The sequence below is a fragment of the Mirounga leonina genome, unplaced genomic scaffold, assembly GCF_011800145.1.
Source record: "Mirounga leonina isolate KUSES-001 unplaced genomic scaffold, KU_Mleo_1.0 Mir_125, whole genome shotgun sequence".
Classification (NCBI taxonomy): Eukaryota; Metazoa; Chordata; class Mammalia; order Carnivora; family Phocidae; genus Mirounga; species Mirounga leonina.
Window position 1 is genome coordinate 18,517,400 of NW_023270305.1, and position 16,689 is coordinate 18,534,088.

Genomic DNA, 16,689 nt, shown 5'->3' on the forward strand with positions numbered 1-16,689 from the left:
CAATGTCATAAAAGCCATCCATGAAAAACCTATAGCGAATATCATTCTCAATGGGGAAAAACTGAGAGCTTTCCCCCTAAGGTCAGGAACGTGGCAGGGATGTCCACTATCACCACTGCTATTCAACATAGTATTAGAAGTCCTAGCCACAGCAATCAGACAACATAAAGAAATCAAAGGCATCCACATCGGCAAAGAGGAAGTCAAACTCTCACTCTTTGCAGATGTTATGATCCTTTATGTGGAAAACCCAAAAGACTCCACCCCAAAACTGCTAGAACTCATACAGGAGTTCAGTAAAGTGGCAGGATATAAAATCAATGCACAGAAGTCAGTGGCATTCCTATACACCAACAACAAGACAGAAGAAAGAGAAATTAAGGAGTCAATCCCATTTACAATTGTACCCAAAACCATAAGATACCTGGGAATAAATCTAACCAAATAGGCAAAGAATCTGTACTCAAAAAACTATAAAATACTCATGAAAGAAATTGAGGAAGACACAAAGAAATGGAAAAACGTTCCGTGCTCATGGATTGGAAGAACAAATATTGTGAAGATGTCAATGCTACCTAGAGCAATCTACACATTCAATGCAATCCCCATCAAAATACCATCCACTTTTTTCAAAGAAATGGAACAAATAATCCTAAAATTTGTATGGAACCAGAAAAGACCCCGAATAGCCAGAGGAATGTTGAAAAAGCAAAGCAAAGCCGGCGGCATCACAATTCCGGACTTCCAGCTCTATTACAAAGCTGTCATCATCAAGACAGTATGGTACTGGCATAAAAACAGACACATAGATCAATGGAACAGAATAGAGAGCCCAGAAATGGACCCTCAACTTTACGGTCTACTTATCTTTGACAAAGCAGGAAGGAATGTCCGATGGGAAAAAGACAGTCTCTTCAACAAACGGTGTTGGGAAAATTGGACAGTCACATGCAGAAGAATGAAACTGGACCATTTCCTTACATCACACACAAAAATAGACTCCAAATGGTTGAAAGACCTCAATGTGAGACAGGAGTCCATCAAAATCCTAAAGGAGAACACAGGCAGCAACCTCTTCGACCTCAGCCACAGCAACTTTTTCTTAGAAACATCGCCAAAGGCAAGGGAAGCAAGGGTAAAAATGAACTATTGGGACTTCATCAAGATAAAAAGCTTTTGCACGGGGCCCCTGGGTGGCTCAGTCGTTGAGCGTCTGCCTTCGGCTCAGGTCGTGATCCCGGGGTCCTGGGATCGAGCCCCGCTTCGGGCTCCCTGCTCGGCGGGAGGCCTTCTTCTCCCTCTCCCGCTTCCCCTGCTTGTGTTCCCTCTCTCGCTGTGTCTCTCTCTGTCAAATAAATAAATAAAATCCTTAAAAAAAGAAAAAGCTTTTGCACAGCAAAAGAGTCAACAAAACCAAAAGACAACCGACAGAATGGGAGAAAATATTTGCAAATGACATATCAGATAAAGGGCTAGTGTCCAAAATCTATAAAGAGCTTGTCAAACTCAACACCCAAAGAACAAATAATCCAATCAAGAAATGGGCAGAAGACATGAACAGACATTTTTCCAAAGAAGACCTCCAAATGGCCAACAGACACATGAAAAAGTGCTCAACATCACTCGGCATCAGGGTAATCCAAATCAAAACCTCAATGAGATACCACCTCACACCAGTCAGAATGGCTAAAATTAACAAGTCAGGAAACGACAGATGTGGGCGGGGACGCGGAGAAAGGGGACCCCTCCTACACTGTTGGTGGGAATGCAAGCTGGTGAAACCACTCTGGAAAACAGTATGGACGTTCCTCAAAAAGTTGAAGATAGAGCTACCATATGATCCAGCAATTGCACTACTGGGTATTTACCCCAAAGATACAAAGGTAGGGATCCGAAGGGGTACGTGCATCCCGATGTTTATAGCAGCAATGTCCACAATAGCCAAACTGTGGAAAGAGCCAAGATGTCCATCGACAGATGAATGGATAAAGAAGAGGTGGTATATATGTACAATGGAATATTATGCAGCCATCAAAAGGAATGAGATCTTGCCATTTGCAACGTCGTGGATGGAACTGGAGGGTATTATGCTGAGCGAAATAAGTCAATCAGAGAAAGACATGTATCATATGATCTCACTGATATGAGGAATTCTTAACCTCAGGAAACAAACTGAGGGTTGCTGGAGTGGGGGTTGGGGGGGAGGGATGGGATGGCTGGGTGATAGACACTGGGGAGGGTATGTGCTATGGTGAGCATTGTGAATCATGCAAGACTGTTGAATCACAGATCTGTACCTCTGAAACAAATAATACATTATATGTTAAGAAAAAAAAAGAAGAAGATAGCAGGAGGGGAAGAATGAAGGGGGGAAATCGGAGGGGGAGACGAACCATGAGAGACGATAGACTCTGAAAAACAAACTGAGGGTTCTAGAGGGGAGGGGGGTGGGAGAATGGGTTATCCTGGTAATGGGTATTAAAGAGGGCACGTTCTGCATGGAGCACTGGGTGTTATACACAAACAATGAATCATGGAACACTACATCAAAAACTAATGATGTGATATGGTGATTAACATAACAATAAAAATTTAAAAAAAAATCTGAAGGCAATAAAAAAAAAAAACTCCTGCAAGATAGCATAGGAGAAAGTCTAGGTGATCTTTGGTGTGAGGATGGCTTATTAGATACACCACCAAAAACATGATCCTTGAAAGAAAAAATTGTTAAGTTGAACTTCATGAAAATTAAAAACTTTTCTGTGAAAGACATTGTTAAGAGAATGAGAAGACAAGCCACAGACAAGGAGGAAATCTTTGTAAAACATTATTTGATAAAGGACTAGTATCCAAAACTATACAGAGTACTTTTAAAAACTGAATAAGAAATCAAATGACCCGAGGGAGACAGACGTTGACAGAACGAGAAGGAAGGAGAGAAAATGGCGTCCACGGATTACAGTACCTACAGCCAAGCGGCAGCCCAGCCGGGCTACAGTGCGTACACTGCCCAGCCCACTCAAGGATATGCACAGACCACCCAGGCATATGGGCATCAAAGTTACGGCACCTATGGACAGCCCACTGATGTCAGCTATACCCAGGCTCAGACCACTGTGACCTATGGGCAGACCATCTATGCAAGTTCTTATGGACAGCCTCCCGCTGGTTATACTACTCCAGCTGCTCCCCAGGCATACAGTCAGCCTGTCCAGGCGGACGGCACTGGTGCTCACGATACCACCACTGCTACGGTCCCTACCACCCAGGACTCCTATGCAGCTCAGTCTGCTTATGGCCCTCAGCCTGCTTACCCAGCCTATGGGCAGCCGCCAGCAGCCACCGCACCTGCAAGACCACAGGATGGTAGCAAACCCTCTGAGACTAGTCAACCTCAGTCTAGCACGGAGGGTTACAACCAGCCCAGCCTAGGATATGGACAGAGTAACTACAGTTATCCCCAGGTACCTGGGAGCTACCCCATGCAGCCAGTCACAGCACCACCATCTTATCCTCCTACCAGCTACTCCCCTACGCAGCCGACTAGTTAGGATCAGAGCAGTTACTCTCAGCAGAACACCTATGGGCAGCCGAGCAGCTATGGACAACAGAGTAGCTATGGTCAACAAAGCAGCTATGGGCAGCAGCCGCCCACTAGTTATCCCCCCCAAACTGGATCCTACAGCCAGGCTCCACGTCAGTATAGCCAACACAGCAGCAGCTATGGGCAGCAGAGTTCATTCCGACAGGACCACCCCAGTAGCATGGGTGTGTATGGGCAGGAGTCTGGAGGATTTTCCAGACCAGGAGAGAACCGGAGCATGAGTGGCCCTGATAACCAGGGCAGGGGAAGAGGGGGGTTGATCGTGGAGGCATGAGCAGAGGTGGGCAGGGAGGAGGATGAGGTAGAATGGGCACTGGAGAGCGAGGTGGCTTCAGTAAGCCTGGTGGACCCATGGACAAAGGACCAGATCTTGGTCTGGGCCCACTTGTAGATCCAGATGAAGACTCTGACAACAGTACAATTTATATGCAAGGCTTAAATGACAATGTAACTCTAGATGATCTGGCAGACTTCTTTAAGCAGTGTGGAGTTGTTAAGATGAAGAAGAGAACCAGACAATCCATGATCCATATCTACTTGGACAAGGAAACAGGAAAGCCCAAAGGTGATGCTACAGTGTCCTCTGAAGACCCACCAACTGCCAAGGCTGCTGTGGAGTGGTTTGATGGAAAAGATTTTCAAGAGAGTAAACTTAAGGTTTCTCTTGCTCGGAAGAAGCCTCTGATGAACAGCATGCGGGGTGGTATGCCTCCGTGAGGGCAGAGGGATGCTGCCACCACTTCGTGGAGGTCCAGGGGGCCCAGGAGGTCCTGGGGGCCACACGGGTTGCATGGGAGGCTGTGGAGGAGACAGAGGTAGCTTTCCCCCAAGGGGGCCCTAGGGTTCCCCAGGGAACCCATCTGGAGGAGGAAACGTCCAGCACCGAGCTGGAGACTGGCAGTGCCCCAGTCTGGGGTGTGGAAACCAGAACTTTGCCTGGAGAACAGAATGCAACCAGTGTAAGGCCTCAAACCATGAAGGCTTGCTTCCATCACCCATTCCACCCCTGGCGGTGACCGTGGCAGAGGCAGCCCTGGTGGCATGCAGGGCCGGAAGAGGCGGCCTCATGGACCATGATGGTCCCTGTGGGATGTTCAGAGGTGGCCGCAGTGGAGACGGGGGGCGTCCGTGGTGGCCGGGGCATAGACCGAGGTGGCTTTGGTGGAGGAAGACAGGGCAGCCTTGGTGGGCCCGCTGGACCTTTTTTTTTTAAAGATTTTATCTATTTATTTGACAGAGACACAGCAAGAGAGGGAACACAAGCAGGGCTAGTGGGAGAGGGAGAAGCAGGCCTCCTGCAGAGGAGGGAGCCTGTTGAGGGGCTTGATCCCAGGACCCTGGGATCATGACCTGAGCCGAAGGCAGACGCTTAACGACTGAGCCACCCAGGTGCCCCTGTACTTTAGTATTTTTCACCATTTGTGAAGAAACATCAAAACAAGTTAAATGGTAAAAAAAAAAAAAAGAAAGAAAGAAAGAAAACAACCCAATTAAAATGTGGGCAGAAGATCTGAACAGATACCTTACTAAAGAAGATACACAGATGACAAGCATTTGAAAAAATGATGCTCAGCATCATTTATCTTTAGGGAATTGCAAGTTAAACAACAGTAAGATTCCACCACACACTTACTAAAATGGCTAAAATCCAAAACACAGCACCAAATGCTGGTGAGGATGTGGAGCAACGGGGACTAATTACTGAGGGAAAGGCAATATGCTACAGCTGCTTTAGAAGACAGTTTGACACTTTCTTAAAAAATTAAACATACTCTTACCATACTACCCAGCAATTGTGCTCCTTAATATTTACCAAAATGAGTAAAAATGTAACCCCATATAAAAAAAACCTACACACAGATGTTTATAGCAACTTTATTTGTAATTTCCCGATCTTGGAAGCCGAGATACTCTTCAATAGATAAATGGATAAACTTGGTATATCTATATACTGAAATGCTATTCAGCACTAAAAAAAAAATGAGCTATCAAGCCTTAGAGATGTACAGAGGAACCTTAAATGCATGTTGTTAAAGAAGCCAATCTGCAAGAACTAATACTGTACGATCCCAACTATATGACATTCTGGAATAGCAAAACTGTGGAGAAAGTAAAAAGATTAGTGGTTCCCACATGGGGAAGAAGGAGGGATGAATAGATGGAGCACAGGGGATTCTTTAGGGCAGTAAAACTATTCTGTATGATTCTGTAATGATGGGTACATGACACAAATTGTGAACCCTAATGAAAACTATTAATAATATCAATATTGGTTTATCCATTGTAATAAATGTACCACACTAAGGTAAGATGTTAATATTGAAGGTAAGGAGTTATGTGGGAACTCTGTACTTTCCATTCAATCATCTGTAAATCTGAAACCATTCAAAAAATATATTTTTAAAAAGTTGAATATCAGCCATTTCATATGGTTCAACTTAAAAGTACATACACCTTCACTATTAAGCAAAGTGTTATCAGTTCGTGCTTCACTCTTGATTCCCTGCCATGCCTGGTGTCTCTGAGTCTGGAGACTCTGGTTTAATTTCTCTAAAGAACAAAACTTCTGCTTCCTTTGTTTGTGGAAGAGGAGTACTTGCCTGAGTGATCTTGGTTTAGGGGACAGCACATGAGTTCAGTTATTCCTCATATAAACTTTCAACCACTTTCTGTGTTTTGGCTGCCTGCCTTCCTGCTGCTTTCTCTGATACATCATGCCTCCACGTCCGGAGCTTTTGCAGGATTTTTGTTCACATCCGCTTGCTGTTTGTATCCTACGTATCCCTTCACAAGCATTGCTTGGGTTTTAGCTCCCTCAGATCCACTAAATAATTTACCACACTTTGTTAGTTCTCCCTCTACAAAAATTTACTGTGTCTTCTGTTGTCTCCTTTCTTATTCTTTTTATTTTGAAGATTTATATTTTCTTTATTCATTTACTATTATTTTGGTGAGATTTCCAAAGGAAGTAGAGAAGCATACCTATGTTCAGTATGTCTTGTTTAACTAATTTGCTTTCATTTTCAGTGAGATTTTTTAAAATTTTTTTCTTCTGTTTTTAATAACTACAGCAATTTATTGATTACATGTTCTCTTTAGAGCTCTGACAAGTTCTGTTTGGGAGGATGCTACAGAAGAATGGTGCTTTTAGATGACACTACTTAAAATCTCTGGAAAAAAATGTCTCCAGAATCATAGTGGTAAACTAAACTATATGTTTTTAGTTGTTCACAGGACTTAGAGCTCCTGCCAGAGGATTGTTACTCTTTGGTCCACCTGGAAATGGGAAAACAATGCTGGTAAGAATTCTTTAAAATTTGAATAATCTATTTTTTTTTTTTTTTTAAGATTTTATTTATGGGGCGCCTGAGTGGCTCATTTGTTAAGCGTCTGCCTTCAGCTCAGGTCATGATCCCAGGGTACTGGGATCGAGCCCTGTGTCGGGCTCCCTGCTCTGAGGGAACCCTGCTTCTCCCTCTCCTGCTCCCCCTGCTTGTGTTCCCTCTCTCACTGTGTCTCTCTCTGTCAAATAAATAAATAAAATCTTCAACAACAAAAAAAGATTTTGGGGCGCCTGGGTGGCTCGGTTGTTAAGCGTCTGCCTTCGGCTCAGGTCATGATCCCGGGGTCCTGGGATCGAGCCCCGCATCGGGCTCTCTGCTCAGCGGGAAGCCTGCTTCTCCCTCTCCCACTCCCCCTGCTTGTGTTCCCTCTCTCGTCTCTCGGTCAAATAAACAAATAAAAATCTTAAAAAAAAAAAAAAAAGATTTTATTTATTTGAGGATGCCTGGGTGGCTCAGTCGGTTGGGCATCTGCCTTCAGCTCAGGTCATAATCCCAGGGTGCTGGGATCAAGGCCCACATTGGGCTCCCTGCTCAGCGGGGAGCCTGCTTCTCCCTCTGCCCCTCTCCCCTGCTCATGCTCTCTCTCTCTCTCTCTCATCTCTATAATAAATAAATAAAGTCTTTTAAAAAATTTAAAAAATAAAAAATAAAAGATTTTATTTATTTGAGACGGAGAGCAAGCACAAGTGGGGAGGCAGGAGAGGCAGGAGAGGGAGAAGCCAACTCCCCTCTGAGCAGGGAGCCCAACGCAGAACTCTATCCCAGAACCCGGGGATCATGACCCAAGTTGAAGGCAGATGCTTAACTGACTGAACCACCCAGGCGCCCATTGAATGTTTAGATAATTAGAAATAGGAATATGAAAATAATTTTACTATGAAAAATAGTAATATAAAAAAAGAAACTTTACATTGTCCCTGAGTTGATTATTTTTATGATTTGCTTTTTGCTATAATACACTTAAGTTTTAAAACATGTTTTCAATGATGAAATAGATGGAAAACCAAATATGTTATCTTCAGTAGTATGTTTTGGGCTGGTTAAATTTAACAGTGTATTTTTCATTATTTACCCAAGTTAAATAATATTTTTACCTCAGAAGAGCTTACCTTACTATATGGGGTATCTTTCTAACACTTGTTTTTGTTGTTGTTGTTGTTTTTACTATCTTAATAGCTTTATTTAAATAATCACATAATATACTTTTTTTCTTTCCTTTTTTATTGACGTATAATTGACATATAACAGATTTTTTTTCAATATCCTTTTACCCAAGTTTTTACTGGGATCTGGATACCTCTTTCTCCTGCATAGCTCTTCTAGAGGGGAAAAGTAAAGAAGAAAAGTCTTTAGCTGTTTCTCTCTCTCCAAACGAGTTATCTTTCTATAATTAAAAGAGAGTAACTCCCTTTTTTTAACCTCTCCTTATCTATTCCCCCTTAGAAAAAATAAAGTGAATAGAAAGAAGCAAAGCTCTTCCTAGACCTTTTTCTCTTTGCTGAGAAGGAAACACACTGATTGCCACATGTCAGGAACTGTGTCATACTTTATATTTTTGGAAAATCTTTGCTAGTGTTTAAATTGATCAAAAGTGGGACGCCTGGGTGGCTCAGTCGGTTGAGCGTCTGCCTTCAGCTCAGGTCGTGATCCTGGGGTCCTGGGATCGGGCCCCGTGTCGGGCTCTCCCTGCTCAGTGGGGAGCCTGCTTCTGAACCCTTTCCCACTGCTGAGCTCGCTTGCTCTCTTTCTCTGTCAAATAAATAAATAAATCTTTAAAAAAAATTGATCAAATGTGGTTATCTTTTTAAAGGAAGATACTGAACTAATGTAATATTTGCCCTTGTGATTTTTAAGGCCAAAGCAGTAGCTGCAGAATCCAATGCAACCTTCTTTAATATAAGTGCTGCAAGTTTAACTTCAAAATATGTGAGTGTTCTTTTTCTAATATTGTCATGTTTTATGTTACTGTGTAAATGTTACTAAGTATAAATGCTAATAACATTACACAAAGAGTATTTTTGAGTTTTATATCTATATTTAGATATGAAAATCAATCACTCTTCAAAATAGAAAGTTAGGCTCTTTTAAAGTTAGAATTGTGCTGTCAGTGCTGTTTTAGTTTGCTGGGGCTGTGTAACAAAGTACCAAAAACTGGCTGGCTTAAACAACAGAAATTTATTGTCTTACAGTTTTGAAGACTAGAAGTTCAAGATCAGGTATTGGCAGGGTTCTCATTTTTGTAAAATAATTTAAAGTAACTGTAAAATTATACCTCTTGGTTAAATTTTACTTTCTGTGTGAAGTTTTATAAATAAAATTGTTACCAAATAAGTGTACCCAACATTATATACTGGAAAACACTGTCTTGGAAGTTAGGGGAGAGGAATTCCAGCCTAACTTTTGTGTACTAAGCTGGCCTTAAGAAAATACCACTTTTAGGCCTCACTTCACTTATGAAGTGTTGATGTTGTAAGAGGTCATATCCTGCAGTTCCTTGTAGCTCTGTGATTATTTGTTTTCATGATTCTAAATCTGAGGCCATTCTTTTTTTTGTTCTTTAATGAAATTTTCAATTAAAAAAATAGATGCCACCTAGAGGGTGGAGGAGTTTTTACAGTAGATTACTCCAAACCACATGACCCTTCATTGGATGCTTTTAGTGCATAGAATGGTTTTAGTAGTGTCTCAGCCCCTGGAATATTTCAAGGGGTGTTCATAGACCTCTTGGGCTACCTGGAAATATTTTTATACTTATTGACAGTGATATGGTGAGAATGAATTTAAGTAAGTTTAGTTTAGGAGAGCACTTTCCAGCTTATCTTGTTCTATAAATATATCCTACAACTAAGGGCTTAAGAAATATGTACCGTATCTCTTTCTCTCCCCTAATATTCCATCTTCTCACTAGTTATACCCATAATAGCTATTTCATTCTCAATTCTTAGGAATGCAGGGTCAAGCAGAACAGAGATATATTTCATTTTTTAAAGTACTTACCAGGGCAGATCCAGGTTTCAGCACCAATAATAATAATAAAGTACTTACCAGCTTGTATTAAATAATAGTCTATTTTTTTAATTATAAGAGACAATTCCCACCAATTCCTTAAACCAAATCTTTGATTGTTGCAAAGAATGGAAATTAAATTCCTAGATTCTAGATTTTTAATCATGAAATTTAAGCAGCTGTAATAATGTTGCATTTTATGTGTATTACAATGTATAATGCCTTGTTTCAGGTGGGAGAAGGAGAGAAATTAGTGAGAGCTCTTTTTGCCGTGGCTCGAGAACTTCAGCCTTCTATAATTTTTATAGGTAAGAACATGTTTTATAACTAAGTTAGTTGAGTATTTATGAAATTCCCCTTTCCAAATTTGAGAGGTATGACAGGAAAGATTATTCAGAAGGAAAAAGTTTTAAAGAAGTGCAAAGTTAAACACTAATGAATTGAGTAGGACCCAGGATATTAATAACTTAAGTAGTAAACTAGATTAATCTCATATGACTCCTATAGCTTGGCTTTTAATTAAAGTCTTATCCTTGTATTTCCTTTAGATGAAGTTGATAGCCTTCTGTGTGAAAGAAGAGAAGGAGAACATGATGCTAGTAGACGTCTAAAAACTGAATTTCTAATAGAATTTGATGGTGTAAGTATTGATTATGGTATTTTTAAAGTGGTAGTATTTTAGTGTATATGTTTTCCTATTAAATGACCCAAATTAGAAATACAGATACCTTCATCATGTTTTTGTTATTACTCTATCTAAAAGTACTAAAAAATTTTTTTTGCTTATAGGTGCAGTCTGCTGGAGATGACAGAGTGCTTGTAATGGGTGCAACTAACAGGCCACAAGAGCTTGATGAGGCTGTTCTCAGGTAGGGAGATTATGTAGAAAAACATGTCAGTTACAGGTGTATTTACTCCTGTGTTCATCTCACGTATCTCTTATTTCCTTCACTCTTAATTTGAAGACTAAAGTCATTATTGGGCGCCTGGGTGGCTCAGTTGGTTAAGTGACTGCCTTCAGCTCAGGTCATGATCCAGGAGTCCTGGGATCGAGTCCCGCATCGGGCTCCCGGTTCGGCGGGAAGCCTGCTTCTCCCTCTGACCCTATCTCCTCTCATGCTGTTTCTCTCTCTCTCTCTCTCTCTCTCAAATAAATAAATAAAATCTTAAAATAAAATAAAATAAAATCTAAATAAATAAATAAAGTCATTATTTTCCTCCTGGTATCCATCCTTTGGCCACTTACTAACTACTATAGATTTTGAAGAAAGAACCACCATGATCCCACGAAAACTAGTTTACACTCTGTGGTTTCAGGCAGCTTGCTTATTTCTTCTGATTAGGATTAAATTATCTTAAAACTCCAGAATTGATTCTTACTCCCTTTCCCTGGGCTTCATAAGAAGCCAGTAAAAGTAGGATTCATGGGAACTGTGTTCTGTGTTCTTGTGTGATTGAACAAATTTATTCCCTTCCTACTGGGAGGACAGTTTGACTCAGCATAAGATTCTTGGGCCTCCCTTTCTTTTCCTGAGGAATTGATTACATTGCCCCATTGTTTCTAGGATTAAATGTTGCAGTGTAAAAGTCTGAAGCCAGCCTGCTTTTATTCACATTTATGGATTAACTTGATTTTTTTCTTTTTACTGGTTATAATTTTTAACCATTGAAATCTAATTACTTGAAAAATATGTTGGGGCGCCTGGGTGGCTTAGTCGTTAAGCGTCTGCCTTTGGCTCAGGTCATGATCCCGGGGTCCTGGGATCGAGCCCCACATCGGGCTCCCTGCTGAGCAGGAAGTCTGCTTCTCCCTCTCCCACTCCCCCTGCTTGTGTTCCCTCTCTCGCTGTGTCTCTCTCTGTCAAATAAATAAATAAAATCTTAAAAAAAAAAAAAGAAGAATATGTTGATCTGTCTTTATTTTTTCTGGGATTTGGTGTTTCTTTAAATTGATAGTTTGAAACCTCTTGTTTTAGGAAAGTTATTTTGAATACTATATTCAATTTTTTTTTCTTAATTCATTCTTCTGGTTTTTTTCTTTCACTATATTGTATCTTTTTGTCTTCCGTATCTTTAATTTCCTTCTAATCCTTTTTAACTCTTAGGTCTTCTTTGTTTTGTTTTCTTGTTTGTTGTCCTTACTGCTTACTGGGCTTGTGTCTAATCTTCTTTGTGCTACTACTTTTGTAACTTTTGTGTCTGTGGTGATTTCTTCATTTTCATTGCTTTCCTGATCTCTGCAATCCCATTTTTTCATCTTCTTTTGTCTTATTTCCTTGAGCTTTTATAAGTCATTGCCTTGAGTCCTTATATCTCATTGAATTCTTGTTTTATTAGGAGTTTTTTTTTTTCATTAAATTATTTTATTCCATGGAAAGATATTTGATCACAAATTTAATTTGTTGTATGGCAAACCTTCTTGTGTATATTCTCTATTATTTATTGTAATCTTTTCCCTCTTCTTTGGCACTTTAAATAAATTAGCCATGTGCTTTTGCCTGTTTTGCTTACTATTTTTATTTGAATAAAGGGGAGTTTTCTCGGAAAGCCTAGTTCTGGAGTAATATTATAGGAGAAGAGCTAGAAAAATAAGATACTGAGCAAGTATCTTGAGTTGTCCTATGAATAGCTTTGACTAACAGGTAGTCTCCCTGAGTCACAATCAAACCCTACCTGGTAAAGAAGATTAGTGAGCACAGGACAGTTTGTGATCTTCCCAGACTGACTGGTATCTTCTTACAAAGATGATGTGTCTTTGAATTTCTTTTTTTTTGGCATCACCTTCCTTTCCATTCCCCTGCTCCTGACTAGGTATCACAGAGCCATTCTTCACCTGCTTGTTTAAATATGGGAGTTTGGCTTTATTACTCCTCAGAGTATGATCTATTTCCTTTGGAATACTCTGTGCTCTGATAGCCATGTCTGGAATCTGCAGCAACAGATCCTGTGCGTATGCTCCTTCATCAGTGTAATTTTCACTGCCCTAGGCAGCCCTTCTTCATACACTTTAGTTGTGTAAATGTTACCTAAGTTTGTTGATGGTGAAGTTTACATTTCTGTTTCTGTGGTCCTTGGTTTTAGTTGTTTTCACTTTCAGGAAGGTAGCAGAGATTTCCTTATTCTGCTTATATCAGATATTTTGTGTGTTTTAATACATTTTTGCTATTGAAAACATACACATACAGGGGCGCCTGGGTGGCTCAGTCGGTTGAGTGTCTTACTCTTGATTTCATCTCAGGTCATGGTCTCAGGGTAATGAGATCAAGCCCCATGTTGGGCTCTGTGCTCAGTGTGGAGCCTGCTTGGGATTCTCTCTCTCTCCCTCTGCCCCTCCCCTGCTCATGATCATTTGCGCTTTCTCTCTCTCAAAAAAAAAAAAAAATACACATACATAATTTTTAAATATTTTTAAAAGAGTAACTCAAGGGGCAACTGGCTGGCTCAGTCAGTAGAGCATGAGACTCCTGATCTTGGGGTTGTAAGTTTGAGCCCCATGTATGGTGTAGAGATTACTTAAAAATAAAATCTTTAAAAAAAAAAAAAAACAAAACAAAAAACAAAAAACAAACAAAAAAAAAACAAGTAACTCAAAATAACTTCACACTGATGACTACTAAAATGCATTCAAATGTTAAAAGTTTTTTTCTTGTCATTTGCTACTTGAACTGAGTTACCTTTACATTCAAAACTATATTTTTTAAATTGTTTGAATCCTTTTTTTAGGCGTTTCATCAAACGGGTATATGTGTCTTTGCCAAATGAGGAGGTATGTATCTGTGTTTGAATTTTTTTTTCTTTAAGCAGAAACAAGACCTACCATCTTGACAGTATTGATCTTCCAATCATTAATACAGTCACATTGGAAAATAGTTTGGCAATTTCTTAAAAAGACAAATGTAAACTTACCATAAGGCCCAATAATTCCTTTCTTAAGAATCTGCCCACTACAGATGAAAACATATGTTGACACAAAGATGTGTACAAGAACTTTTATATTTATAAATAATAGCCAAAACTGTAGGGAATCTAAGATGTTCATCAATTAGAGAATGGATAAACAAATTTGGCATATGCATTTAATGGAATACTGTTTAGCAATAAAAGGATTGAGGTATTTATACATGCTGTAATACGGAAAAACCTCAAAAACATACTAAGTGAAAGGCACCAGATGTAAAACATAACCTATCATATGACTCCATTTGTATGAAATGTCCAGAAAAGGCATATTTCTAGACACCAAAGGAAATCGTGGTTTGCAAAGGCTAGGGGTCGAAGTGGGGATTAATTGCAAACAGGCATAACTGAACTGTTTGGGGTGATAGAAATGTTCTAAAAGTGGATTATGGTGGTGGTTGCACAACTGTTTGTTTATTAAAAATCACTGAATTATATACTTACAATGGGGAGATTAATGTTCTATGAATTCATACATCTATAAAAGTGTTTTAAAAATTTGTGATTGTTGAGGCACCTGGGTGGCTCAGTGGGTTAAGCATCTGACTCTTGGTTTCCACTTAGGTTGTGAGATCGAACCCCGCACTCAGCCACAGAGTCTGCTTAAGACTCTGTCTCTCCCTCTCCCTCTCCTTCTGCCCCTCCACACTGCACTCTTGCACGCTCTCTCTCTCTAAAATAAATAAATGAATCTTTAGAAAAAAATGAAAGTATTAAAAAATTTAAAATTGTGGTTGTCTAACTCAGATCCTTAACATCCCTTGATAGTAGCAGCAGCTACATCTTTAGTGTTTTCTTTGGATTATCTTTAAGCCTCTCAAGAACTCTCAAAAAATGGTAGTTTATTTTTCTTTAAAGATTTTATTTATTTGAGAGAGAGAAAGCCTGAGTGGGTGGGGGCGGGGCACAGGGAGAGAGAGAGAGAAGCAGACTCCCCGCTGAGCGGAGAGCCTGATACGGGACTCGATCCCAGGACCCTGAGATCATGACCTGAGGCAAAGTCAGATGCTTAACTGAGCCACTGAGGCACCCCCCAAAATGGTAGTTTTTTAACTCCAATTAACAGACATGAGTGAGGCTCTAAGAGAGTGATTTGTTTGTGATCATTCAGCTCATAAATGAGGGTCAGGATTTGAACCTAACTTACAGATAGTTTGTTAAGCTAATTCTTGGGACTGATAATTCTTCAATATTTCTTTTCAGACACGACTACTTTTACTTAAAAATCTGTTATGTAAGCAAGGAAGCCCATTGACCCAAAAAGAACTAGCACAACTTGCTAGGTAAGTAATTTGATTTGGTCTACCTTAAAACTTTTTTCTTTTTCTTTTCTTTTTTTTTTTTTTTTAAGAATTCTTTCTCTTTTTTGTTTAAAGTAAACTCAGGTCTGAAGTGAGTAATTTATTTTTCAGAGAACCGTCTCATCCTTTATTTCACCTTTTTTCTTACCTCTTATTCTTATATATATAATATCTAAATTTAAATTTCTAGATCCTCTACAAGACCTGACCTACATATCTGATGATGGTACTATATTCTTTTTATAAATTTATTAAAACTTAAAGGGACTCCTGGGTGGCTCAGTCGATTAAGCGTCTGCCTTCAGCTCAGGTCATAATCCCAGGGTCCTGGGATCAAGTCACACATCGGGCTTCCTGCTCCGCGGGGAGCCTCCTTCTCTTTCTGCCTGCCGCTCCCCCTGCTTGTGCTCTCTCTCTCTCTGACAAATAAATAAGATCTTTAAAAAAAAAAACAAAAACACTTCTAAGTAGTATTAAAATAATTTTAAAACTTTAAAATGTCTTATATCTGCCCACACCAACACAATTATTTTCATATAAACTTGTTCTCTTGTATTATACGTAATTTTTTTTAACTTTTGCATCTTCAGCTTGTTTTATGAGTGGTGTACTTAAGTAGAAACTGAATATAAAAGGTGCGCTTGTTAAATTTTACTCATTAAAAATCTCATAAGGTAATTTAAATAAGTATGTAAATAAGCTAGTAATTTTAGTAAAAACTCTGAGTTCCCAGATACCTATGAAAAAGAATAAATTCAATACCTAGAAACATTGAGGTTCTTCTTCGTCATTCCAATAAAGAATTCAGCTAATGTTTGATCTCTATAGTTATATAACATAGTACATGATAAGTAAATGCTTTCTTTTCCTGTTTTATTTTCTTCCCCTTTGCCGCCCTAGTTTTTAGTTCCTTTGATAATCTCTTGGCTGCCCAGGACTCTCCACTGTGGCATCCCATTCAGATGTGCCTCTGTTTGCCAATATCTTCTACCCCAGACCCTTCCTTCACCCTGTTTGTCCTACATTTAAAGAAATGTACGTTGGGCACCTGGCTGGCTCAGTTGGTAGAGCATGTGACTCTTGATTTCAGGGTTGTGAGTTTGGGCCCCACATTAGGCCCCACGTTTGTACTTGAAAAAATTTTAAAAATTTTAAATTAAAAAAAAAAAAGGAAATCTACCTTGACTGGCAGTGTTTTTTGTCAAGATAAAGAAACATTAGGGCGCCTGGGTGGCTCAGTTGGTTAGGCGACTGCCTTCGGCTCAGGTCATGATCCTGGAGTCCCGGGATCGAGTCCCGCATCGGGCTCCCTGCTCAGCAGGGAATCTGCTTCTCCCTCTCCCGCTCCCCCCTCTTGTGCTCTTTCTCTCTCTCACTCTCTCTCTCAAATAAATAAATAAAATCTAAAAAAAAAAAAAGATAAAGAAACATTAACTTACAGAGCAATAATTATGGTTATGTGTCTTTTGGCCAGCCA

The 16,689-nt window shown here is 39.8% G+C and overlaps 1 protein-coding gene and 1 pseudogene across 5 annotated transcripts in view; both read left to right on the top strand.

The window, feature by feature from the left end:
* SPAST (spastin) overlaps positions 1-16,689 on the top strand; it is a 60,219-nt gene that overhangs the window by 34,116 nt on the left and 9,414 nt on the right. For all 5 annotated transcript variants that reach the window (XM_035000858.1, XM_035000857.1, XM_035000855.1 and 2 more), the window contains 7 exons: positions 6,829-6,903; positions 8,803-8,874; positions 10,187-10,262; positions 10,503-10,594; positions 10,744-10,823; positions 13,678-13,720; positions 15,115-15,194. In XM_035000858.1, the coding sequence (XP_034856749.1) occupies positions 6,829-6,903; positions 8,803-8,874; positions 10,187-10,262; positions 10,503-10,594; positions 10,744-10,823; positions 13,678-13,720; positions 15,115-15,194 (518 nt within the window). The remainder of the gene's footprint in view (positions 1-6,828; positions 6,904-8,802; positions 8,875-10,186; positions 10,263-10,502; positions 10,595-10,743; positions 10,824-13,677; positions 13,721-15,114; positions 15,195-16,689) is intronic.
* On the top strand, positions 2,588-4,821 carry LOC118007745 (annotated as a pseudogene).